This window comes from Perognathus longimembris, chromosome 7, assembly GCF_023159225.1.
Source record: "Perognathus longimembris pacificus isolate PPM17 chromosome 7, ASM2315922v1, whole genome shotgun sequence".
NCBI lineage: Eukaryota > Metazoa > Chordata > Mammalia > Rodentia > Heteromyidae > Perognathus > Perognathus longimembris.
Genome location: NC_063167.1, coordinates 25,515,185 through 25,541,126, shown reverse-complemented (window position 1 = coordinate 25,541,126; position 25,942 = coordinate 25,515,185). Strand labels below are relative to the sequence as shown.

General features: G+C 39.9%; 1 protein-coding gene, 1 long non-coding RNA gene, 1 other non-coding gene and 1 pseudogene across 19 annotated transcripts in view; 2 read left to right on the top strand and 2 right to left on the bottom strand.

Annotated features, from left to right (window-relative positions):
- Positions 1-25,942, bottom strand: part of Macf1 (microtubule actin crosslinking factor 1) — a 357,403-nt gene that overhangs the window by 18,040 nt on the left and 313,421 nt on the right. For 11 of the 17 annotated variants that reach the window (XM_048350958.1, XM_048350964.1, XM_048350960.1 and 8 more), the window contains 24 exons: positions 25,070-25,296; positions 23,141-23,263; positions 22,941-23,042; positions 21,373-21,474; positions 21,107-21,280; positions 20,860-21,015; positions 20,248-20,445; positions 19,702-19,830; positions 18,881-19,054; positions 16,044-16,199; positions 15,734-15,940; positions 15,482-15,601; positions 14,636-14,805; positions 13,211-13,370; positions 12,335-12,529; positions 11,874-12,002; positions 10,017-10,160; positions 9,467-9,655; positions 7,165-7,285; positions 6,402-6,565; positions 4,855-5,017; positions 3,116-3,270; positions 1,859-1,933; positions 510-527 (listed from right to left, as the gene is read on the bottom strand). In XM_048350958.1, the coding sequence (XP_048206915.1) occupies positions 510-527; positions 1,859-1,933; positions 3,116-3,270; positions 4,855-5,017; positions 6,402-6,565; positions 7,165-7,285; positions 9,467-9,655; positions 10,017-10,160; positions 11,874-12,002; positions 12,335-12,529; positions 13,211-13,370; positions 14,636-14,805; positions 15,482-15,601; positions 15,734-15,940; positions 16,044-16,199; positions 18,881-19,054; positions 19,702-19,830; positions 20,248-20,445; positions 20,860-21,015; positions 21,107-21,280; positions 21,373-21,474; positions 22,941-23,042; positions 23,141-23,263; positions 25,070-25,296 (3,551 nt within the window). The remainder of the gene's footprint in view (positions 1-509; positions 528-1,858; positions 1,934-3,115; positions 3,271-4,854; positions 5,018-6,401; positions 6,566-7,164; positions 7,286-9,466; positions 9,656-10,016; positions 10,161-11,873; positions 12,003-12,334; positions 12,530-13,210; positions 13,371-14,635; positions 14,806-15,481; positions 15,602-15,733; positions 15,941-16,043; positions 16,200-18,880; positions 19,055-19,701; positions 19,831-20,247; positions 20,446-20,859; positions 21,016-21,106; positions 21,281-21,372; positions 21,475-22,940; positions 23,043-23,140; positions 23,264-25,069; positions 25,297-25,942) is intronic. The other 6 variants (XM_048350967.1, XM_048350965.1, XM_048350966.1 and 3 more) reach the window with 1 other exon arrangement.
- LOC125355766 lies at positions 5,945-6,050 on the bottom strand. Its single transcript, XR_007211703.1, has one exon. It is a non-coding gene; the product is annotated as a U6 spliceosomal RNA (small nuclear RNA).
- On the top strand, positions 13,884-14,376 carry LOC125354961. Its single transcript, XR_007211573.1, has 2 exons — positions 13,884-14,009; positions 14,283-14,376. It is a non-coding gene; the product is annotated as an uncharacterized LOC125354961 (long non-coding RNA).
- LOC125354960 lies at positions 21,605-22,807 on the top strand (annotated as a pseudogene).

The window sequence follows — 25,942 nt, the reverse complement described above, 5'->3', positions numbered from 1 at the left end:
TCATTATAAAATATAACTCTATATAATATAAATATTAAGGAAGTACTTAAACAGTATTAAAGTACTCCAGGAATTTCTGTGTAAATTAAAAATACTTGTGTTAACTGTCAAAAACTGGTATGAATCAGAACTTAGTTGAGGGTTCTCTGACTCACAATATAGAAGAACAAGGACTTCTGACTCATTTTAGAAGTGGAATGGATTGGGCCATAGGCTTAATTTCCTACATCATATAACTTATAACTCAACAAAGCACAGTATTATCTCTAGTTAACCTAGTTTTGAATGAAAAACTTTTGTCTTGATTTTTTAAAAAAAGTATGCTTGTATGCTTTTGCTGTTGAGGCAGCTTTGTGATACCAGCTCTATTAGCATTTTCTCCACTTGGTAAGACCACCAGATGTGACCCAGGCATGCTTCAGATTATGTCCTCTCCCCACAGCAAAGAACAGGCAGCATCAGCTACAAGACCATATCCACTGAGAAGGACATTGCAAGGCACACTGTACCTGATTGCCGAGGAAGAACTACAGACAGTAAGAGTAAAGGATGGAGGAAAAAAAAGAGAACATTTTGTCAAACACTAAGGAATAAAAATCATATCATGTTACTAGTCTTCCAAAAATATACACTGACCATATTCTTACCAAGCACCTGCCATAGGAACATGATTTTACAATACTCTGCTGTTCTTGTCAACTCATTTCTCTTACGTAATTAAAAGAAAACAAACAACAAATAAGAAAACCCAATGAGGAAGTATAGGATTATTTGGAGCTCTAACTAAATGCACTAGGTTAGATTTAAGACAGTCACTCAACACTCTTTATGTGTATTTTTTTTTTTTTTTGCCAGTCCTGGGGCATGGACTCAGGGCCTGAGCACTGTCCCTGGCTTCTTTTTGCTCAAGTCTAGCACTCTGCCACTTGAGCCACAGCACCACTTCTGACCATTTTCTGTTTATGTGGTGCTGGGGAATTGAATCCAGGGCTTCATGTATACGAGGCAAGCATTCTTGCCACTAGACCATATCCCCAGCCCTCAACACTCTTTAGCTAGTAGCACAGAGCCAGCTACCTGATGTACTCTAAGAACATTTTTGAGGTACTAATGGAATCTGGACTTTCCTGTGTATGTCAATCAAAATGGTCATGTAAATCCTCCTTGCCAATCATAAACTTTTCTTAGAACTTTAAGGAACCCTAACAAACTGTTGAATATACATTAGGGGCTCTGTTTTGGGTTCCCCTTCTAAATCCCTGAGTATACACACACACACACACACGCACACGCACACGCACACGCACACGCACATGCACAACACACACATACACGTTTACGATCAGTTATGGCCAAACCAAGCAGGCCTTTCCAGAGAAGACCACTGAGCTTGGCTCCCCATTTGTAGCCTAGCTCAGAACAGGCAGAGCATCTTTTGAATCTCAACAGTTTCCCTATCCATCTGATCCTGGAAGACATTCAGGTTCATAAAGACTAGTTCTTTGGGGTTCAATAGTCAGTCATTTGGTATAATTGTTTCTGAAAGTGCTTTCTAAAGGTCCCTTCCTGAAGACTTCAATTGGCTGTGAGGCAAGGGTTCTGAAATCCTTCCTATTGTCAAAAGCTATTTAGCCAGGTATGGTAATTTTTCAGATGGTACTCTGTAAAGCACTAGTGGATACCTGACATTTGACATCCAGAGATGAGAGTAAGACAGTGGCTATATCTCTATAGTCTATGGGCTCTGCATACCAGCTGAGAAGGTGAAATTATCTGTCTTCTGTATGTCAGGTTGCTTTTAAGGACTGCACAAGAGGGAACCCACTACTATGAGAGGCTTTTCTTCCCCATTCCTTACCCGGTATTTATTCTCTCCAATCTGCTCCACCTGAAATCTTTTTGCACACTTGCATTGAGCCACCTGTCTTGTGACCTATTGGTTGAAAACAATAACAGAAAAGAAAAAGGAAGTGTAAAGGGCAAAGAAAAACTTTCTAGTCAGAGAAACTAGAATATTTTTAAAAACATGTGAATAGAATGAATAAAGCCATTCATTATTCTTTAGGCATTTCATGTCCTTGACACATGCATTTATCTTTTACTCAAACATTTTTTATTGAAATGAAAGCAACATTGAGAGAAAAAAACACATCAAGGAAAATTCCCAGTAACTACAAAAAATACTCTCCTATCCTGCTTCAAAATTCCTTAAGAGGAGAGTGCTAATATGTCTACATGAAATTCAAGTGATTAATAAAATTACAACTAATTATAATAAAGCTAATATGAACTGATTAAATTTTCCTAAGCAGTTAGCATTGGTATATACCAAGCTACTCCCAAAACTGGCTCTCCAACTCTCTTCCCTTCATAATACATGTTGAAATTTCTATGTGCTAACGAATGTGCTATTTTCCTTTCTTTTGTTGTTGTTGTTGCTGTTGTTGTTGTTGTTGGTCATAAGACTTGAACTCTGGGTCTGGGCAATGTCCCTGAGCTCTTCAGTTCAAGGCTAGTGCTCTACCACTTTGAGCCAGTGCTACTTCCTGTTTTCTGGTGGTTAATCAGATAAGAGTCTTACAAACTGGGCTGAGCTGGCTGTGAACCATGATCCTTAGATCTCAGGCTCCTGAGTAGATAGGATTATATAGGCATGAGACACTGGTGCCCTGCAAATTTGCTATTTTCAACAAGATATAGTTTTTAATTAGGAAAATGCTTAGTGGATTCATACCATCTTAAAGTGTTACATATCACTCTTTATACTGCACTGAAAACCACATTCCTGGATTCCGAGATAGGATACTCTGGACTGGGATAAATCCATCCTAAGTGACATGGTGGTACCTGTGAACCAGGAAGAGAGTAATTCCCGGGAAAGGTCCTGTGTGGACTTTAGAGAAGCACAGATACAATGGTAATTCTATCTAGCCTAGACCAAGGTAGAACCTGGTAGCCAGAGACACTTTGGGGTTCTTTGACTTAACACCTGAAACTTGACACAGAATTCCAAATAATCATAGATGAGTCTAAGCATTGCTATGGTAACTGCACCCAATGTAATTCAGGAGAGTAATAAATCTATGGTAAAAAAATATGGTCAAAGTCATTATACCTCATCTTCAATTTTATCTGCATCAGTTGTTGGTCGATAAGCATCTTTGTTAGGATGGAGAGCAGCAACAAATTCATAGTAGTCAATGTAGCCATCTCCATCTCTGTCAAAAATATCAGCCACAGCAGTCATCTCTAACTTGGTGGTAGGGAATTCTGGAAAAAGGAAACAAATTTGAAACATTAAAAGGACTTATATAGCAAGTTGGTATGTAAACAGTTGAAAGAAAAAACACTATAACCTGAAAATCAACAGCTTACTTAAGAAAAGTCAGGAAATATAAATTATGCAGCTAAAACTCATTCCAAAACGATAATACCAAGGACTACTCATTGTAATGACGTGAGCATATCTGCTTATATATTCTCTTACCCCTATGCAATCAAAGAAACAAAATAGTATTTCAGATTTCAGATATACCAAAAAAGGTGTAAAATATTACAACCCCCTGTAGACCTGCCACTCATCTTAAGAATTTACTTATCTACTTCATTATTGTGGATGTTCAGACTAGTCATTAGTTCAAAATAGTGACACTTTGGAATAAATAGCATTGGTTTTTATTTTTCTCTTCTATGCTTAGAATACTATCTTAGATTCTTGACAAACTACTTTGAATGTTTACAGTAGTCAGTGATTAAGGCAAAACAAAATCATAGGGTTTCTCAGCTGGAAACCTCTTCCTGTCCAGTGAATACAGAATGACATTCAAACTTTTTTTTTTTCTTCCAGTCATAGAGCTTGAACTCAGAGCCTGGGTCCTGTTTCTGAGCCTTTTTGTTCAAGGCTAGTGCTTTATCATGTTGGGCCACAGCTCTACTTCCAGTTTTCAGGTGGTTAATTGGAAGTAAGAGTTTCACAGACTTTCCTGTCTGGGCTGGCTTTGAACTGCAATCATCAAGTCTCAGCCTCCTTGAGTAGCTAGGATTATAGGGGTGAGCCACCAGTGCCTGGTGACATTCAAACTCTTTGCTATGGTCCCTAGGACCCTGCACTAACTGGTTGTTGCTTAGCCTTCCACCTTCACTATTTTCCACCTTCCTCTTATGCTATGACATAGCCACTCCACTTCTAGGATATGTCAAATCCATACACATACCCATCTTCCGAACCCTCTGGTCCTTCTGCCTCAAGCTCTTCTCACAATCTTCATGTGTCAGGATCTCATCATATACATCGAAGCTCAGCTATCACCTCTACAAACAGCTCTCCTTGACCACCCCATGTGACGGTCTTCACAAGTCACGTAAATACTTTATACCTTACTCATGTTTCCTGTTTAAAATCTGTAACATCTATATTTCATTATAAAAAACTTTGTTTTGTGAAAAGCTTATTTTTTTCTTGGTTAGGATCCTGCTATAGACCATATGCTAGACTTGAACTTGTGATCTTCCTGCCTCAGCATCCTGAGTGTGGTGAAAAACCTATTTTTTAGTGTGTTACTTATTGATCACATTTAGAATGTAGCTATATTACCTCATCCTGACTTTTGCTTAAAGACTGTTCTATCAGAATATTATAGCTTTTACAAAGTAAGTGCAAGAGAAGTGGAGATGTGGCTCAAGTGGTAGAAAGCTATCCTTGAGCAAAAAAAAAAAAAAATCAAGCTAGAATTCAAACTCCACTACTGGTGCATGTGCATGCACACGCATGTGCGCACACGCATGTGCACACACACAAACAAAAGTGCAAAGAATTGAGGTATGACTCATGTTTGGAATTATGACTAAACTTACTGGATGCTAAAATGCCATCAATAAACTCCTGGCGTGTTATCTTCCCATCTTGGTCCTTGTCAATGCGCCGGAAGAAATCCATGACCCGAGACTTTTTATGATTCATCCAACGCATATACTTTTTCCTCCAGACATCAAAGTCAAAGTTGGCAAATTCCTTCAACTAGGAAGAAATCAGAACTGTCAGTAATATCTATTGTTCTGGGCTTTCAAAGCTTCCCAGAGCATACGCAAACTCTCAGACATTTGGTAAAGCCATGCAGGCCTTCTAGGGAGCACCAACAATGCTATCTATACATTGTCTCATTTGTGAAGGCACATCTGGTTTCTTCATGTAAAGCAATGACCATTTACATGAGTTGTGGTAGAATGCAATAGCAGGAGAAACAGTGACCGAGAAAACATTGTGGGAAATACAAAGTACATAGACTGAGAATGGGTGGAGTCAGCCTTGCTTTCCCTTTGGACTTTTCCAAAGGTCATCATCTCAGATGTAAGGGAATGGGTTCTATCCTAGAAGAGAGATCTCACCACATCGCTTTCATGTTATTTTGAAAGGCATGTCAGTCACACATACAGCCCACATCAGGAAGCTTGTATTTCCCACCATTTTCTGAGACTTTTGTGAGAAAATCTGAGTTGAACACAGGAAGCATTAGGAATGCAACCCTGTATCCAAGCATGTCTGGAATGGTACCAGAGGGGGAACTGCCCACCTGACATCTTTGTTAAATGTTTGGCCTATGCAGTGAGGAGAGCAATTTTGAGCTACTTTGACAATGTTTGAGATTCACCAGCATATATTGGAAATTTTCCCCTGGTCTTTCAAAGTTGGAAGGAATGGGGGAAACAAAGCACCAAGAACCAAATATCCTTAAAATTCAACTGGCCTACAGAAGTAACAACAAAAGAACACAAAACACTCACTTCCAGGCATAGCTGCTTTGATATGCACAAATAAAAGAATATAAAAGACATTAAAGGTTTGTTTCAGAAACTAGGTATTACCATATTTAAAAAAATTATTGGATAATGACACTTAGAAATAGACCTACTGAAGACTAGCAGTAACAAGATAGTGAGCAATTAATTAAAAAAAGAATGTTTCACAAATTTACATGTCATCCTTGTACAGGGACTATACTCATTTTTTTCTGTATTGTTCTAATTTTAGTAGATATGGTGCTGAACACAATGAAAATTTACATGTAGCATATCTGTCTTTACATAAATGGCTTAATAATGGTCATTTCTGTGATATGCTTTACACAGTTATATTCCTCATCCTCAGACACAGCAAGCAGTGTCTTGAGGATTGGGCCACAGGCCTGACCCTCATAGGGACTTGTGGTTTCTTGCTTTCCACAGGCAGATGCTAGAGCATCTGCTGTGAAAGGTTTTCTTACAAGTATCTATTCTCACTTGTGGGCTTGAAGGAAGGAGTACTGGCACAGGTCAGATTCTACTTCTGAATAAGTAGAGGCACACAGATCAGACCAAAAGGTCATCAAAAACAACACTTAAAGACCACTCATTAGGGACATTACCTCCTCCAATCTATCCAAGGCATCATTCAGTTTCCGCTGGCGTTCCAGCGCTAACAGCCACACTTGCTGCCAGCGGGCAGAGAGCTGATTGATCCGTGGGTTTTTCGCTTCAGATTGTGAGAGGATTGGCATAGGAGGAGGTGTGGGCTGATTTAAGGACTTTCCTAAAACCAAAAACAATCATAAGATTAGAAACATTGGTTTTGTCAGTTCACAGGGAAATAGCCATATGTGTGAATTTTATAATGATATCCAATCAATAACTGAGAAAAGAAACATGGGACTTGGCAAGGTATGATTCCCAAGTTATTGGTCCTCCTTCCAGCCTAGAAGTACTTATCTGTCTCCTACATTTTTATCTCTACCAACTCTGTCCTACTTGGTGAACAGAGGACATGTCAACTCAACAAAAGAAGCAGGGGAATTCTATAGGAGCTGATTTTTGTTATAGCTAAACCAAACGTAAATAGCTAAAACTAATGACCACAACTATGGAAAGTACCTTGCAATTTCATGCTAATTTGAGAAAACAGGAGTATAGTTGGTCTGTTGGTGTTAGAAGAGTGAATTTCAATAAAAGATTTTGGTTAAAATCCAGTACATTTTTGAAAATCAAATGGTAATTCTTTTGATAGGCACTCTGAAAGTGATCTTTTTCCTTCTCTCTCCCTTGCTCTCTCTTTCTCCCTTTCCTTGTGGGTGGAACACTCATTTTCAATTAGTAGGAAGGAAGCATCCTAGCACATTTGGGCTGGAAACTTACTGCTACCACTGCGAGATTTCTCGATGAAAGGAGCATGAGCAGGCTCTACATTCTTCCTTTTGTATGTCTTGGTGACCCGGTCCACATCAGGTTGTTTACGTGTCATTTCTTCCATAAATGTCTGTTAAACATAAAAAAATGAGAGTTGAGGATTTTTTAAATTTTAAAATGGAAATATGAAACTTCTAACAAAGGGCAAAGCCATAACTGATTGCTTAAGTAACAGATGGCCTTGCATCTACTTCACTCTTTTCAAGAAATGTGACTAAGTGGTTTTACCAGCAATTAAGATCTAATTGAATGAGTTCATAGTGAAGTAATAAAATCAAGAATTCATACTACTGATTGCCATATAGATGCCAAGGGAAGACCCCTATAGGACAAGTAACTCACAGTCTGAGGTGGCTAAGAAAGCTGCTTGGAACCTGATGTCTAAGCTGAGTTACTGAGGGATGAAGAATTCAGCAAAAAACTTGAGGGGGGAAGGGGGACAGTTCTAGCAGAGGATACAGCCGAGGGAGACTGATATTGTTGTGAACTAGGATCTTTCCACTCACTGGCTCAGCAGAGAATATTGTCAGAGGAATAGAAAGGTGGAGTTAGAAGACAGGAAGACCCCAAAAGGCTTGTGTCAGACTAAGAGACTGAGATATGCTGAGAATTTTAGGGGGTTACTGTAGGAATTTGATCCATGGAAAAGACATAATCAGTTCTATGCTTTAGAGCAGAAGGCAGAGTGATTGGAGAACAGAGGCAGGTAAGGACTGGTAGTAGGGAGGAGATAGGTTAGCAACCCACTGTAGTAACTTAGGCAAAACATAGCAAAGATATGAGCCAGAGAAAGAAAGATGGAGCCATGAAGCATTTTGCAAGTAGGTGAAAACACATAGCTGTACTTTCAGCACTGGGGAGGCAGAGGCAGGACGATCATGTGTTCAAGGCCTACTATGGTTACATAGTGAAACCGTGTTTTAAATTAAAAAAAGAGCTGAGCACTGGTGGCTCAGCCTGCAATCCTAGCTACTTAAGAGACTGAGATCTGAGGACTGTGATTCGAAACCAGCCTGAGCAGGAAAGTTCATGAGACTCTTTATCTCCAATAAACTACCTTCCTAAAAGCCAGAAGTGGAGCTCTGGCTCAAGTGGAAGGCTAGCGCTGAACAAAAGAAGCTCAGGGACAGTGCCTAGGCCCTGAGTCCAAGCCCCAGGACTGGCGTGGGCACATGTATGCCTGTACACACACATGCATGAGCATGTGCACACACACACACACACACACACACGGAACAGGTAAGACCTAGTGATAGATTAGATGTGGGGTATGAAGGAAAGGCAGAGTCCCAGACATATCACAGGTTTCTAAATTTCAAGGAAAGAGGCAGGTTTGGAAGAGAGAGGTAGGACCCAGTCAGGAGTCAAAGATAAATGAAGGCTTATTTCAAACTACCTCTAGTTTGCTTTATGTCTAGACTGAGGGAGATAATTATGCTGTATAAAGGATAGTTAAAGCTGTTGGACTAGATAAATCTCAGTGAGTGAACAGTGTCAAGAATGGAACTTGAGCAAATGTCAGTATCAATGAGTTTTCAGAGGAAAAAGAAACAGCTGATGGAGAAGGAGCAATTAGGGAGATGAGAGAAAAATAAGGCAGAGGCACAGAGGTTAGGGAGAGAGAGAGCACACGGAAGCATGCGTGAGAGAAAACACACACACACACACACACACACACACACACACACATCAGAGCTTAAACTCAGGGCCTCTAACTCTTGCTTCGCTTTTTCACTCCCGTGGCACTATGCCACGGGATCTACACCTCCAGTGCACTTTTCTTTTGCTGGCTAACTGGAGACAGAGTCTTTTAAACTGCTCAGACTGGCTTCAACTAGCCAGACTCTCAGATCTTAGCCATCAGTGCCCGGCTTCCTGCTGGCTTTGAGATACAATAAGAGTACTCTGTGGCTATGATTTGAAGATGGCTTCCAGTGGCTGAGAGCCAGAAAGAAAACAGAAAACTGTCTTCGATCCAGTGAGGAGTTGAATTAAATTAACAAACTGAGTAAGCCTGTAAGAAGATGGGACCTACGGAACTGGAGAACTCCTTGATTTCAGGCTGGTGAGAGACCCTAAGAAGACTCAGCTTACCTATTCCCAGACTCTTGATCCACAGAAACAAAGAAAAATAAGAGTGCTATTTTAAGTTAGCTAGTCTATTATAATATGTGTAGTAGCAATTAAAATATAAATTCACAGGGCAAAGGGAATAGGCTCTACCACTACTCAGAAAACACCCATGAGATACCTGATGCTCAGCAATAAGGGCTTTAACTCGGTCAATGTTCTGAGGGATTGGCTCCTGGTCTCGTTGAATGAGTGTAGTCTCAGCCCACTGGATCCATGCCAGAAGTTCTTCCAGCAGCTCAGCATTAGCCACCAGTTCTGACAGGGCTGTTTCCAGGCGCTGTTGGTGCTGCTTTGCCCATGTCAGAACCTGAGAGGGAGAAAGAAACCATGGTCTCTTTCAGTGAAGCACATCCCTTTGTTTCAAAGCCCCCTTTCATCCAATCTAAATAATGACTATTTAGAGGAAAGATCACTCAAGCAGTCAGCTTTCCTGAAGGTAAATACAGCACATTCTGTTAAACACAGGGCTTCTCAGGAAGGAGGGAAGCTAACCAAACAATGGAAGCCACTAATTAACACATCACTGTATCAACATTATTCTTAACCCAGAAGTTTACTAATATACAAAATTAATTTTGGCGATTCATAATGAGGGAGACTCTTCATCTGAGGGACAAAGAAAAGGAGAATCTGTAATATTTCATCACTGTGATTCCATGATGATTCACCTCCTCAAAGCGAGCTCGGATGATTGTGATCCAGTGTTTGATAGTTGTGATGCAATCAGGATGGCAGACAGCCAGGATGACTTCTCCCATGGCCACTGCTGCATTCACATCCACTTGCTTCTCTTCTACTTTCTTCATGAATTCCTAAATAAACAGAAATCAAAAACTTAAGCATCTACTCTAGGGGCTGGGAATATGGCCTAGAGGTAGAGTGCTTGCCTTGCATACATATAGCTTTGGGTTTGATTCCTCAGCACCACATATATAGAAAAAGCCAGAAGTGGCACTGTGGCTTAAGTGGTAGAATGCTAGCCAGGGACATTGCTCAGACTCTGAGTTCAAGCCCCAGGACTGGCCAAAAGAAAAAAAATCCACTCTACCAGCACTATTTGTATTGAAAAGGGAACACCCCCCTCCCCGTTTATATGTGTTAACACATGCCTCTAAAAACCTGTTATCTAGGAGCCTCTGACATTTCTGTCTAGTTTTAAAGATTTGGGAAGGCGAGATTTCCATACAAGAACAACTTTCTTTGCTAGTGGTAATGAAAAGACTAAGGACACAGAGATATATCCCCTTTCCTATCCTAATAAAGTCTCTCTTTTTGTGTGTGTGCCAGTCCTGGGCTTGAACTCAGGGCCCAGGTGTTGTCCTTGAGTTTTTTTGCTCAAGGCTAGTGCTTTACTACTTGAGTCACAGCTCTACTTCCAGCTGGTAGTTAATTAGAGATAAAAGTCTCACAGAGGGGCTGGGGATATGGCCTAGTGGCAAGAGTGCTTGCCCCGTATACATGAGGCCCTGGGTTCAATTCCCCAGCACCACATATATAGAAAATGGCCAGAAGTGGCGCTGTGACTCAAGTGGCAGAGTGCTAGCCTTGAGCAAAAAGAAGCCAGGGACAGTGCTCAGGCCCCGAGTCCAAGCCCCAGGACTGGCCAAAAAAAAAAAGAAAAAAAAAAAAGTCTCACAGACTTTTCTGCCTGGACTGCCTTAGAATCACAATCTTCAGATTTCAGCTTCCTGAGTAGCTAGGATTATAGGCATAAGCCACCAGTGTCCAGCTAGTCTCTTTAAAGAAAGTTTTAAATTTTAAAAAAAGTTGACTGTGATTGTACCAGTGCCAGGGCTTGAACTTAGAGACTTCATGCTCTCATTCAGTTTTTTTTCAGCTGGCATTCACAACTTGAGCCATGCTTCAATTTGACATTTTGCTTACTAACTGGAGATGGAGACCTGTGGACTTTTATGCCTGGGTTGGTTTCAAACCTGAACCTTCTAGGTCGCAGCTTCTTGTAACTAGGATTGTAGGCATAAGCCATAGCCACCTGGCTGTTTTTAAAGTCTTATTTTTATTCATTTCTATATTTGTAAATACAATGGCAGCAGTAAAGTATAGTATTTCTTAAATACCCACAATAGAATGAGAAAACTGAGATTAAAATCTCTGAAATTAAAAAAGAAAATATTTCCTACCTCATTAGGGCAGACTGAGGCCCAAGATACTCTATTATATTCTGCAGCTTGCTAAATGGTTCTGGGGGATCAGTCTAGAGACCAACACTAGTAACATAAGGAAAGTCAAACAGAGGCATATGAAAGTGAGAAGAGGATGGGAAATGGTCTGCTTTTTTTTTTTTTTAAGAGAATACTACATGGTCTTACTTGTTTAATGAATTATAAAATTGAGGTACTCAAGGTATTACAAAAATGACTTTCCCTTTGATTTGTGTTAAGCCAACAAGCATGACACTTTGGTTTTGCTTTTTTTTCACATAAGGCCTAATATTTCCTTCAGTGGCAGGCAGTTTTGTCATCATGGTGGGTAGCGTAGGTCACCAAACACTTGGGCTGGATTACCTTATGGGTGTCAATGAGTGACTGTAGGGCCTCTGTGTCATCAGGCAGTGCTCCCCGAAAACGAAGTGTTTGCTCAGCTTCAGAAAGCCACTCCAACAGCATGTGGACTGTGTCCCGAAACTCTTCTGCCTGAAATAGCCAACCAAGAAAGATTGAATCTCTCTCTTTCTCTCTGTCCAGCTGAGGTCCTAAAACAGGGAAGGGTCTAGGACCAAACTTTTTAGTTTATCATAGGTACTTGATGCCCAGGTCAAAGCTCCACAAAGTTTTCATTTTTAGACCTTTGAAATCAGCTGAGTTTATGTCTTTAAAACAAGTGACTGTTCAGGTCTTCTAGAACATTTAGAGTATCAATTTTCAACTTCATGTTCAAGACTGACTAGAACTGGTCTTAGTAACAAAATAAAATTCATCTGCTCAGAATCCCTGGCTTGATTGTTGATTCAACAAATGTGTCTTACCTGTTTTAAGGCCTGCTCAAGTCGACTTTGCTTGGAAACAGAGAGTTTGCACACAGTGTCCCAGCGAGTGCTCAGTTCCTGGAGCTGTCCTTTTACCCAAGTGGTGTCATCTCGACTGTTCTCAATCAGTTCTCTGCCTGATCGCTTTAGGACCTGAACAGTACCTGTTCGCTTTCCAAGTTCCTTTTGGAAAACCTAGATAAGGAGATAGGAGAATAAGTCCAAGGAGGAAAACCATAGAGAAAGTGATAATTTCCTTGGGATAGTCTAATCATGGTTTTTTTTTTTAATATAGTAAGGAAGGCAGAATGATGTGCAAGAAAGAAGATGGATAAAGTGCTTATCTTGAATCGCAGTTTCCTCATCTATATTTCCAGAATTATGAGACATAAATAAAACCATACCTACTGTAAAGAATAAGAATTCGGTACAATGTAAAATTAAATTCCTTGTGCTGAAACAGGATGTTATGCAGCTCAATATGGCAGGTATAGGTTATACTACTCAGTGGTGTGCAATGCTAGATTTATGGGTTAAAAATTAATATCTCATTTCCAGTTTAGGCCTCAGTGGAATGTATCTTATAAGGGTATCCATCTCAATTTAATTCAACTGGTGACTCAATCAGAGACAAATAGGAAGAGGGAGAATTTCAAGGTGAAGTGCATACATTGCCAGGTCTGAAGCAAACCAATTTTGGTAAATCCTTTGCGACTGAGGCAGAATCCCTGTAATAGTTGGTTTAAGCACAGAAAATGAAGGGCTGCCTCTGAACAAAGATATAGCTGCCAGGCTTTCATTCTCTTCTAGACCTTAGAACAAGACAAAGAGCACACACAGAGGACCCTAGGGTTCTGCTTTCCATGATGTCCTCACCTTATGGGCATCCATGAGGTTCATGACAAGGTCCAAGTCTCCATGCACAGGCTGGTCCTCGGCCAGCTGAGGCTCTACCTTATACAACCAGTCAACCAAGGCCTGCAAAGCATCCATGAACTGGCCTGAAAACAGTAGGGCTTCTTCCAACTTGTGTTGCCTAAGAAAAGCAAGTAAACATTGTTTTTATGGACTCTTTTTATGCTCACAATTCTAACTGTTGGAAAGGAATATTGCTTGAATTCTATCCAGAGTGACACCCATGTTAGAATAGTTAGAAATACAGTAAAAGAGACGGAGAGAGATGCCCAGACATGTTTAATCAAACCTTCTCTAGATGGCTTAGGTGTAATAAAGGGGACATGTATGAATGTTCTTCTGACAACTTATAGTCCAATGACACAAGGACATACTTTAACAACCCAATGTCTATACTAATTACAGTTGGTTTAGCAGAGGATGACAGTTTCAGTGATTGTCTGGAGTCAGGAGTTCAACTGGTTCTCTACCAGTTATGTGTTCCTAGGCCTTCTGTTTACCTCTTCATCAAAAGATTTGGGAGAAGCAGCATAGTGTAGCGAGTATAGTGGATAAAAGTACAACTTTAGTACCAAACTGTATAGGCTCAAACTCAAGCTCTGCCACTTAGAAGCTGAATAATATTGAGGGAATTAAGAAATCTCTTTGTGATTTTTTTTTATCTGCAAAATGTGAATAGTAGCAGTATCTCACTGGTTTTATGAGGATCACTATTAGTAGGCATTGTTGGACACATATTCAGTGTAACTTCTCAGTAAAAGTCAGAGATTAGGGGCTGGGAATATGGCCTAGTGGTAAAGTGCTTGCCTCATATACATGAAGCCCTGGGTTCGATTCCTCAGCACCATATATATAGAAAACAGCCAGAAGTGGCACTGTGGCTCAAGTGGTAGAGTGCTATCCTTGAGCAAAAAGAAACCAAGGACAGTGCTCAGGCCCTGACAAAAAGAAGCCAGGGACAGTGCTCAGGCCCTGAGTCCAAGGCCCAGGACTGGCAAAAAAAAAAAAAAAAAAAAAAAAAAAAAAAAAAAAGGTCAGAGATTAGATAGTTAGATGCACTCAGAGGCTTTGCACTGAGCAGGATGTAGGTAAAAACATTTAGTAATAAGGTACTGATATTACAAATTGGCAATTTAAAAATATTTAACAAGAGTCACTAATCTACTACTTGTCGCCTTATTTTATAAGCCTATCCCCTGCTATTCAGTAAGGCTCAGGTTTAAACCAAGAATATTTAAACCAAGTAATTTTACTATCGAGTATCATAACTACTTTAAAATTTAAAATCCATACTGATCCATTAAGATTAACAGCATTTTAATTCAGTAACAGTTACTGTGGTATGTCAATGTCATCAAGACCTTTGAAGAGGATCCTCATGCTTACCGTTCCACAGACTTGCCACAAACAGTATCCCATTTGTCTCTGACTTCACCTAATAAGTTATCCAGTTTCTGAGTATCATCAGCAAGTAAAGTCTTCTCTTTTAGTGCTCTGCCAGTTCTAATTGTGGTATCATACACAGGCTGTTTGCCACCAAGAGTTTTCTGAAACTCCTAGATTTCCAGAAAGAAAAGAATAAAGACATGTTCAAGACCAGATGATGACATGAAGTCCAGGGATAACTGCCAACACCAAGAAAAAAAAGATTCTTGGTAATAGCTTATGTTTAAGTAAAATTATAGTTTTTTGTTTATGCCATGTATGGAAGTAAATGTAAACTCCTAAACCTTTAGCTAATTACTCCTCAAATCATTTTTCTTGAATTGTTATTTAAAAGAGCAGATACCATGGTAAGACAGTGTCGGGGTATAAAATGGAATCTTGAGGCTAGGGGCAGAGCACATACCTAGCACGTATGAATGAGGCCCTGGACCTAATTCCCAGAACCATAATCAAGGAAACAAAGCAGGAACCTTGGCTTCATCGTCTTGCCCTTTTCTTTTTTTTTCTTTTGTGTTAATCCTAGGGCTTGAACTGAGGGCCTGGCACTATCTCTGAGATTTTTTTGCTCAAAGCTAGCTGGCACTTTATCCTAGAGCCACACCTCCATTTCTGGCTTTTCAGTAGTTAATTGGAGATAAAGAGTTCCACTGACCTCCTTACACAGGATGGCTTTGAAGAGTAATCCTTAGATCTCAGTCTCCTAAGCAGCTAGGATTATAGGCATGGGCCACTGGCTCCTTGTCTTTTGTTAAGAACTAGCTCTGATTTCTATAGTAATTGGTTTACCTTATGTTTAGAAAGCTGAAGTTTGATTTTGTCTGGGTCATTGGATATCTCCAGTTCTGAATCCAGATGACTCTCTGCATCTTCTAGCCAGTCAATGAGTTTTTTCCAAGCTTCATGGAACTAAAATTAAATTTAAAAAAAAGTTACAACAGGAGTAAATATGCAAACTACACGACTTGTCTCTATTCTAGAGATCCAAGGTGTGTAGCCCAAAGTTGTCCAATAAATTGCTATCATTCTTTCAAAACTTACTTGCTTTGCGCGCTTCCTGGCATCATCTAGTGATCGACCCCTTTCAATAGATCGCTGGACAACCTTCTCCCACCGAGACTGGACACTAACTAACAAGTTCTTGATTAAAACAACATCCTGTTTTTGGCTAAGGAACTTTAACTGATTCCCAGTTTGATCCAGTTCAATGATCTGGTCTCGATGAGCATTTACTTCATTAGCAAAAACCTGAGGAAACAAAATTGTTCTTTTTAAGCTTAAAATAAGGTAAAGGAATACCCCTTTCCATGAATCCCTCTAAAAGGAAGATAATCTCACAAGTCACAGTTACCTTGTGTTCTTCTATCTGAGAAAGGACAGTGTTCAGAATCAGGCTGGGAGGAGAAGCAATGTTTAAGCTCTGCTCGGCTAGAGTGAGCCAGTTGATAAATTCTTGTAGGGAATTCTGGAATTCTGTTGCCAAGTTGAGGGCTTCTTCCAGCTTTGACTGAGTTTTAAATAAAACACACACACACAAAGAAATTATAGCTTCATTTATAGTTTCGATGACAAAGGCTTGAATTTGCATGCAATGAAATTTTCTCCAAACATGCTTTGTTCATGAGGAAGGGGACATTTAATGGTAGTGTCTGACACTGAAACAAGTGGATAGGAACTATGTACCCAGAAATAGAAAGTGCAAACTGGGCACTGGTAGCTCATGCCTACGATCCTAACTACTCAGGAGGTTAAAATCTGAGGATCTCAATTCAAAGCCAGCATGAGAAGAAAAGTCCATGACACTGTTATCTTCAATTAACTGGCAAAAATCAAGTGGAGTTGTGGCTCAAGTGCTAGACTTGAGTGAAAAAACTAAGGGAGTGTGCACTGGCCCTGAATTCAAGTCCCAGTACTGGCACAGAAGAAAAAGGAAGGGAAGAGGGAAGGGATGGAAGGAGGGAGGAAGGTATGGAGGGAAGAAGGGAGGGAGGGGGAAGGAAGGAATATAGGAAGGAAGGAGAGATGAAAGAAAGGAAAGAAAGGGAAAGAGGATAATCAGTGACTAATAAGTTTTCTTGGCCACTCTCTACTTCCTGGAACATTTAAGAAGAGTAAAACTACTTAATAAATTTAAGTGAGCATATCCTGTAGTGGTAACAGCTGAAGAATGTACAACTTGCCCTGGGAAAGGTCTCAGTTTCCTGTTGTATACATTTTTGTGGTATAAAGACGGTTAAATGAAAAGCACATTACTATACAGATGATGTTCACTGTAGGACTCTCAGTTTAAATACATATTTTCAGAAAATACAGGACATGAAATGCCTGTGTCTGAAATGTATCACAAACACCAAAGTTTGTAATAGAATCGATGACATTTTGGGCAAAAATCTAACCAGACTGTAAATAAATTTTCAGATAGTTTGATTTAAATCACAAAGGCAAAAAATAATGGCTCACTCAGAGGCGCTACTGTTGCCCATGAGTACAATCTAATTCTAGAGTCCATAAGCTCCTTACTCAGGGACCCCTAAGCCCCAAAATCTAAGTGATCACTCCTGCCTCTGACCCACTCATCAGGCAGACAAAATAGAATGGCAGGCTATAAAAAATGGATATACCCATTAAAAATGAATATATTTAAAATGGATTCATACATTAAATATATAAATTAAATATATTAAAAACAAATACATGTGTAGAAAAATGCTAAATGTACCCTAAAATGTTAGTTAACAGCTACTGATTATAACTGGTTAGGTTATACATGACTTTTATTTTTTCTCTTTGTGATTTCAGGTTACTTTTGGAATCACTGAAAAAAAAAAACCAAACCTTTTAATACATGTCATAAAAACATTTAAGACTGGAGATATATATATAGCTCAGTGGTAAAGCACTTGCCTAATGTAAGTGAGGTTTAATCCCCACCACCACACACAAAAAAAGAAGAAACCCAACCTAAACAAATCAGGTAGAAAATAAAGCAAATCACAAATCTATCACAGAAATGTTATATTCCAAGATGGCAAGAATTCTTTCCACATTGTTATATCTATGGACTCCTTAACATGGCACCATACAACATTTAATAAATAATTTTCCTGATCTTGAAACGTAATGTTTCTACAAAATCAGAAATAGCTATTGTAGGCATCTGGCTTTGCTTGACCAGTTTTGATGATAAGTGACTATATTTTGAGATACTGGCTCTACAATTAATTTTTTGTGTATGTGTGTGTGTCAGGGTCTCATTATGTAGACAAGGTCTCTTTCAGATTCCAAGTACTAGGATAATGATGTAAGCTGCCACATATAGTCAGGAAACTTCTTTTTTTTTTTTTTGTGCCAGTCCTGGGCCTTGGACTCAGGGCCTGAACACTGTCCCTGGCTTCTTCCCGCTCAAGGCTAGCACTCTGCTACTTGAGCCACAGTGCCGCTTCTGGCTGTTTTCCGTATATGTGGTGCTGGGGAATCGAACCTAGGGCCTCGTGTATCCGAGGCAGGCACTCTTGCCACTAGGCCATATCCCCAGCCCAAGGAAACTTCTTGATTATGAGACAGATTCTAGCTTAGTTTCTCTTCATAAAGAGGCAATGGGGGAGGAGGGAAAACATTTTGACCCCCTATCACTTTCTTCTGCTATTATAGAAAAGGTAACTCCGTTTTTAAGGAATAATGGGAAGAGAGAATATGATTTACTTCTCTCCTGTTTAGTAAATTTTATTTTATTTTATTTTTTGCCAGTCTTGGGGCTTGGACTCAGGGCCTGAGCACTGTCCCTGGCTTCTTTTTGCTCAAGGCTAGCACTCTACCTCTTGAGCCACAGCGCCACTTCCTGCTTTTTCTGTTTATGTAGTGCTGAGTAATCGAACCCAGGGCTTCGTGCATGCTAGGCAAACATTCTACAGCTAAGCCACATTCCCAGCTCCTGTTTAGTAAATTTTTGCACGCCACATTTGTAGTTGAATCTAAGTTTCTTAAAGAGATCTCATAGTCACACTCCTTACATGTCCTAACTACATCCTTTTAAGTCATAACCTCCGGCACAATGAACTGATGATTAATATGGTCTATAAAGTCCATCACTAAACCATAATGATAATGACTCAACTGTTAGATGGAGAAAAGCAAAGTAAACTGCTCAAATCAAGCAAACTTCTCAAATAAAGTGTTTTGTGGTGATACCTTCCTTTCTTCCATTTTACTGCTGACTACATGCCACTTCTGTTCCAAGAGTGCTATACTCTGTTCTGTTTTTGAGCCAGACCCAGAATCATCACGGCTTAGGAGCATGAGCCTGCCCTTATCAAGCAACTGATTGTAAGTCTCTTCTTTCGCTTTCAATTGGGAATAGAGCTCCTGAAAGACAAAATAGGAAAAGATATCAACAATACTCATTCCCCAGAAGACACTTCCCCACAGATTCATTAGAACCATTTGGGAAAATCTAGGAAGACCTCATCTTGATTTAAAGTCTTTTTTTGTTCAGTTCAATGAATAAGCTGTTAGGGAATAAGACCATTATTATTCTTAATACTAAAATAATTTTGTGATCAAGTAAATAGAAGAACTTAAAGAACTTTCCATAGTAATTCATTTCCTAAAGGATTTACACAGAAATTATGCTGTCTTTTGTTCTCACTATGCTTTCTTGGGAAACTAAGAATCTCTTTGATTTTCTTAGACCTCCACTGAGTAGTCTTCCTAAATGAAAACATTTGTACTATGTATTTGTCTGGGTAATGCTCCCAATTTCTAGGCAATACTCTTATGCTTACCAAATGGAAGAACTCAAAACTTTCCAGCTTACCAAATAATTCTGAGCTACTTCTTCCTTTATTAGTGCTACTCATGGTAAGGTATTAAAGCCTATAGATGAACAGCAAAGCCTGAGGTAGGTAAAGTGCACTACTTTGTAGACTCCAAGATATACACATCATCATGAACCCAGAGAGGCTACTGAATGTGTGATATTTATACTCTCAACTCAAAGAAATCACTGTTACCATATGTGTATCAAGCTGTTCCCTAGCAGTCTCAGGAAGTCCCCCTGTGGGCTTAGATGCTGAAAGCTGGCTCTCCATTCTAGTCAGTTCCAAGAGGAAATCTTCAATTTCGCTGTGGAAACCTTGGGCCTAAGAAAAAGATATATTAATGGTGTCAGTAGTCTATTCTCAGCTTCAAAAGTAAACTTTCTAATGATCCTATGAGGAATTTATAGTGAGGGAGGGATTGGAGCTGCTTTTAAATGGCAGACCGTTTCTGGTTGGCACAATCTGTTAGGGGTTTAGCAGAATGCTTCACACCTCAGTATAACCAAGTATAGATGCCATATATGAGAGAAGACCTGCGAATTTATAATGGTAAATAAAGAGACTTAGCTACAAACCAATTCCCCCCCCCCCCCCCAACAAAACCCATCCAACCAAAGCTGTTCTTTTACACCAATTTCACAGGGAGTTCTATCCCAAATGGATTTCTTCTCTCTGACTTGGGCCTTCCTGAGTGGTGTCATCTACACAGCTTTTCCTAACTTGGGGGGATCCACATACCTGTTGCAGTGTCAACTGAAGCTGCTGTTCCCTCTCCTCTGTTTTCTGTAGCACTGACTCCCAACACTGGTTCATGGTTTCCAAACGGCTTCTCAAGCTGCTGGCATCATCTCCAGCACTTGATTCAAGAAGTTCATTACCAGCTTTGTTAACTGTTTCCACTGTGGCTTGATGAGCCAAAACATCATTTTTTAGGACCTAAAAAGTGTTTAATAATATAAATCATCTCTATGACAAATATCATCAAGTCTTGTTCCTTAACTTACATAACATCAAAAAGCTTCCATGGCAATATGTTCTGTTCTCTATCCAACAGAGTAAGAAATGAACCAGGTGCGGGTGGCTCATGCCTATAATCCTAGCTACTCAGGAGGCTAAGATCTGAAGCCAGCCTGGGCAGAAAAGTCCCTGTGAGACTCTTATCTCCAAAAAACTACTCAAATAAGCTAGAAGTGGTGCTATGGCTCAAGTGGGAGTGTGTTAGCCTTGAGTACCTAAGGCTCAGGGACAGAGCCCAGGCCATGAGTTCAAGCCCCAGGACTGGCAAAAAACAAACAAAAACCCCAATAACAACAACCACAAAAATTATAAATGAGAAATGGAAGTATTTACATGATGCTTTGCAAGCTCAACTTCAATGACTTTTGGGTCTCCGTTTATTGGTCTCTGAGCATCCAGCAACTCTTCAGTGTGAGTCAGCCAACTCATTAACTCCTCTAAAGCATGCTGGAACTGGCCAAGGGCCAAGAGAGCACCCTCTAGCTTATGCTGCTCAGAACAAGACAGAAAGGGAGCAATTGTTAGAAAATTAGAAATGGGCATATTGCAGCTCACGTATATACTGTATCTCTTGCCTTACCTGTCTGTGGGCAATTTTTTCACCCAGGTTCTCCCAGAGGTGTTTGAGTTCTGTCAGTGGTTCTCGTATAATGTCTCTGTCTGTTTCATCAGTAGCTTTCTTTAACATTAGTTCACCCTGATGATTGAGCTTCTCCATTTCAATTTGCTGTTGGTAAACTTCAACTTTGAACTCCTATAAAATATAGGTTTAATGTGAAAATCAAAACAAATCCTTAATAACTAAAAAAAATAACTCTTCTTCTAAAATCATTCCTGGATACAAACCTTCATCTCATTTAACTGATCTTTGACAGTGTTGAGGTCAGTGCCGACTAGGGGCATGGTACAGAGTTTGATCACAGTGTTATCTAGCCAATCAAACATAGCCTGGAATAAAAATACAAATACATAGAAACAAAAGTTAAAAATCAAAAACATATGAGTGGGAGAGAAGTGTCACGACTAGCAATGCCAAAGTTGGCCTTTACAATAATCTCCGCCTTTGCCGTGCCCGCCCATGGAGGACTTGATGGACATGGACACGAACCTGCTGTGGCCCCAGAACTACCTTTTCGGTTGTGAACTAAAAGCTGATAAAGATGATCACTTTAAGGTAGATAATAATGAAAATGAGCACCAGTTATCATTAAGAACAGTTAGTTTAGGGGCTGGTGCAAAAGATGAACTGCTTATTGTCGAGGCAGAGGCAATGAACTATGAGGGAAGTCCAATTAAAGTTATACTGGCAACTTTGAAAATGTCTGTGCAGCCAACGGTTTCCCTTGGGGGCTTTGAAATCACACCACCTATGGTCCTGAGGCTGAAGTGTGGCTTGGGTGGGACCTGTGCACATTAGTGGACAGCACTTAGTTGCTATGGAGGAGGATGCAGAGTCAGAAGATGAAGAGGAGGAGGATGTAAAACTCCTGAGTGTATCAGGAAAGCGGTCTGCCCCTGGAGGTGGTAGCAAGGGTCCACAGAAAAAAGTAAAACTTGCTGAGGAAGATGAGGATGAGGAGGATGAAGATGATGAGGAGGAAGAGGATAATGATGATGATTTTGATGACGAGGAAGCAGAAGAAAAAGTTCCAGTGAAGAAATCTATATGAGATACTCCAGCCAAAAATGCACAGAAATCAAACCAGAATGGAAAAGACTCGAAACCAACGACACCAAGGTCAAAAGGTCAAGAATCCTTCAAAAAACAGGAAAAAAGCTCCTAAAACACCAAAAGGACCTAGTTCAGTAGAAGACATTAAAGCAAAAATGCAAGCAAGTGTAGAAAAGGGTGGTTCTCTCCCCAAAGCGGAAGCCAAGTTCATCAACTACGTGAAGAACTGCTTCTGGATGACTGACCAGGAGGCTATTCAAGATCTCTGGCAATGGAGGAAATCTCTTTAAGAGTAGTTGGGGCTGTTTGTTGAAATTTTCTGTCTTATTTCATTTCTGTAAGAGTTGATATCTGGCTGTCCTTTTTATAATGCGAAGTGAGAACTTCCCCTGCTGTGTTTGATAAATGTTGTGTAGGCTCCACTGCCAAGAACGTGTTGTCCAAAATGCCCATTTAGTTTTTAAAGACGGAACTCCACCCTGTGCTTGGATTTAAGTATATATGGAATGTTATGATGGGCCGCAGTAGAAGTGATGGTCAGATGTGGAAATGGTGGGGATACAAAATATACATGTGAAATAAACTCAGTATTTAAAAAAAAAAAAAGAATGTGGAAACAGCACTGTCTTAGGTTTGAGAATGTTGGAGTGGTAGCAGTATGATCCACTACAGCACCAACTTTGGAAAATGATCAAGGGAAAACAGAACTCGTATTTCTTGGTGGTCAGCACCAGCCTCTTACCTGCAGTGTGTCCTGATACTGCACAGCGGCTTGCATGGCATCCTCAAGCTTATCTAGCCTCTCTTTCCATGTTTTGTTTAAGTTTTCCCAAGCATTATTCATCTAGGAGAAAAATATTCAATCAGATTGTTCTATTATATACCCCTCTCCAGTCAGGGCCCACTCACGTTTCATCAGAACGCTTCATTTAATCTCCATACCTCATCAATGCTCTTCTTTACTTCAGGCTTCTCAGTTTCTCCACAGGCAAAAATCAAATCTGCTCCAAGGATCCGAATGAACTCCAATTCTTCATGTAGACCATCTGTCTCTTCCTTAATAGTCTACATGTAAAAGAATAGAACATAAGCCAAAGTAGAACAGAAATTTCCCAATGCAACTTATGCCCATTGAGAGCAAACATCAAACAGAACCATCAAACTCACAAAATGTTTTGAGTGCTCATGTATTTTATTTGGACAGTGCATCTGTCTATTCTAGGCAGTTGTTGTTGACAAGTGTGTACTATACATGTATATGTTCACATAAACATGAAAAACACATAGTGATGATAAAAATGTCAGGAGGGCCTGGGCACTGGTAGCTCATACCTAAAATTCTAGCTACTCGGCAGGCTGAGATCTGAGAGTCATAGTTCAAAGCTAGTCTAGGCAGGAAAGTCTGTGAGACCCTTATCTCCAACTAACTACGAGAAAACTTGAGCAAAAAGGCTCAGTGACAGTGCCCAGGCCCTGAGCTCAAACCCCACTACCGAAAAAAAAAAAATCAGGAAAAGGAGAAAAGAGGACAGAACAGGAAAAGTGGAATGACTGTCAATAATTTACCAATGGCTCATCTTTGCCTGCCTCCAAGATTACAATTTGCAGAATAGGTCTATTACAGAGAAGTACACAAACAAGGATTAAATGACACAGTGTAAGTCATAAATGTCAATGCTGACAAACCAGCATTACCCAGCCCACACCAATGCTGGGCTATCTGGGCTATGTAATCTTGAAAAAAGTAAGTTCTATGCCAGATCCCAAAATTTGGTTTCATGGATTGACAATGAGAAAATTTAAGGATGGGGACAGTTTCTGAAAATTAAAGAAACAAGAAAGATAATAACATGAGAAGCTTGGCTTGTGCTAAATGGATAACATGAGATGAGTAAATCTAATAAAAACTAGACTCATCAGAAAGACTAGAAAAAGGCATGTTTAAGTAACAATTGTTATATTTGAGTGATAAACCCAAAACTGTTTTTTTTCTTTTACTATTTTTCTACATTAAAGACACCTATAGTGAACAGATATTTTTATTTCCAAGTGAAAAAAATGCTAACTTAAAAAGCAAAACAAATCTTTCAGCTCAGTCAATCTGCCTAAGCAGCTAATACAATATGTTTAGGGACTGGGAGGTTAGCTCAGTGGTCAAGTGCTTGCCTAGCATGAATGAGGCCCAGAGTTAAATTCCCAGTTTGCAAAAATAACTCCCCCAAACACAGCAGAGTTCTTGCCTGCATGCACAAAAGAAATTGGGTATAGAGGCTGGGAATATGGCCTAGTGACAAGAATGCTTGCCTTGTATACATGAAGCCCTGGGTTCAATTCCCCAGCACCACCTATATAAAAAACGGCCAGAGGGCTGGGGATATAGCCTAGTGGCAAGAGTGCCTGCCTCGGATACACGAGGCCCTAGGTTCGATTCCCCAGCACCACATATACAGAAAACGGCCAGAAGCGGCGCTGTGGCTCAAGTGGCGGAGTGCTAGCCTTGAGCGGGAAGAAGCCAGGGACAGTGCTCAGGCCCTGAGTCCAAGGCCCAGGACTGGCCAAAAAAAAAAAAAAAAAACGGCCAGAAGTGACCCTGTGGCTCAAGTGGCAGAGTGCTAGCCTTGAGCAAAAAGAAGCCAGAGACAGTGCTCAGGCCCTGAGTCTAAGCCCAGGACTGGCAAAAAAACAAAACAAAACAAAACAAAGCCAACCAAACAAAAAATAACAATACAAACAATAAAAAAAAGAAATTGGGTTTAATCCCTAGAGCTGTAAGAACAAATAAACATCCAATAACTCCTACCCCCAAAACAAAAGTTAGATAAGCTGTTCAGCTAGAGGACACATGTAGGGTTTTTATTTTTTCCTTCTTACCTCAGCAGCTTCAACCTGTTGCTTGATGATGGATGGGTCAATGCCTGGGCTTTCCAAGTCATGGACGATATCCTGGGTGTCTTTGATGGTGGTCAGGAGAGCTGCCATATCATACCAGAACTTCTCTGCTAATTCAAGGACGTCAAGGAATTTAATTTCTCGTTCTTCAGATCGAGCTTTGATGTCCTCCCAGAAGAATACCATTTGATCAAGTTTGTCCTGGATTTCTGAGGAGGTAAACAGATGTGAATGGGACTTCTCTAAGTATCTGATATCAATCTCATCAGAAATTCCATCTGACATTCCCAATGAAACTATGTTTTAAAATAGCTCTAAAATTTGTAACTGATGACTTGTTTTCTGCCTCAGCTTTATTTCTAATAGTTCTATGCTAGCATTTTTTTTTGCTTATGCATATTTCCCACATAAAGGGATCACAGAAGTAATCTTTTAAATTTCTAACATAAAGGTACTGGTAGGATAATTCTTAGCTTGCAAGAGAGCTGAGTAGAGAACTCTTCTTTCCTGTATTCTCTGTTTCTACATTTCCCAAAGAAAGTGTTATAAAAGGTAGTTATGTTCTATCCACCATTGATACTGTAGCTTACTCACACTAGGGGTTAAAAGGAGCATTTGTTTCCAAGCCTGGGAATCTAGCTACCAATTGTAATCTTGTTTCAAAGGGAAAATGCGGTCTGAATTTTAAATGACTTCCAAATGACTTCCAAGAATACTCATTTGCCAATATGTGGGAACAGTTTTTTACATTCATTGAAATACCTCTAATATAATACTAGATAATAACCACAGCCTGGAGTTAATATAAATGACTTTGTTCGAAAATAATGAGATCAGGGTTACAGCTGTGGCTCA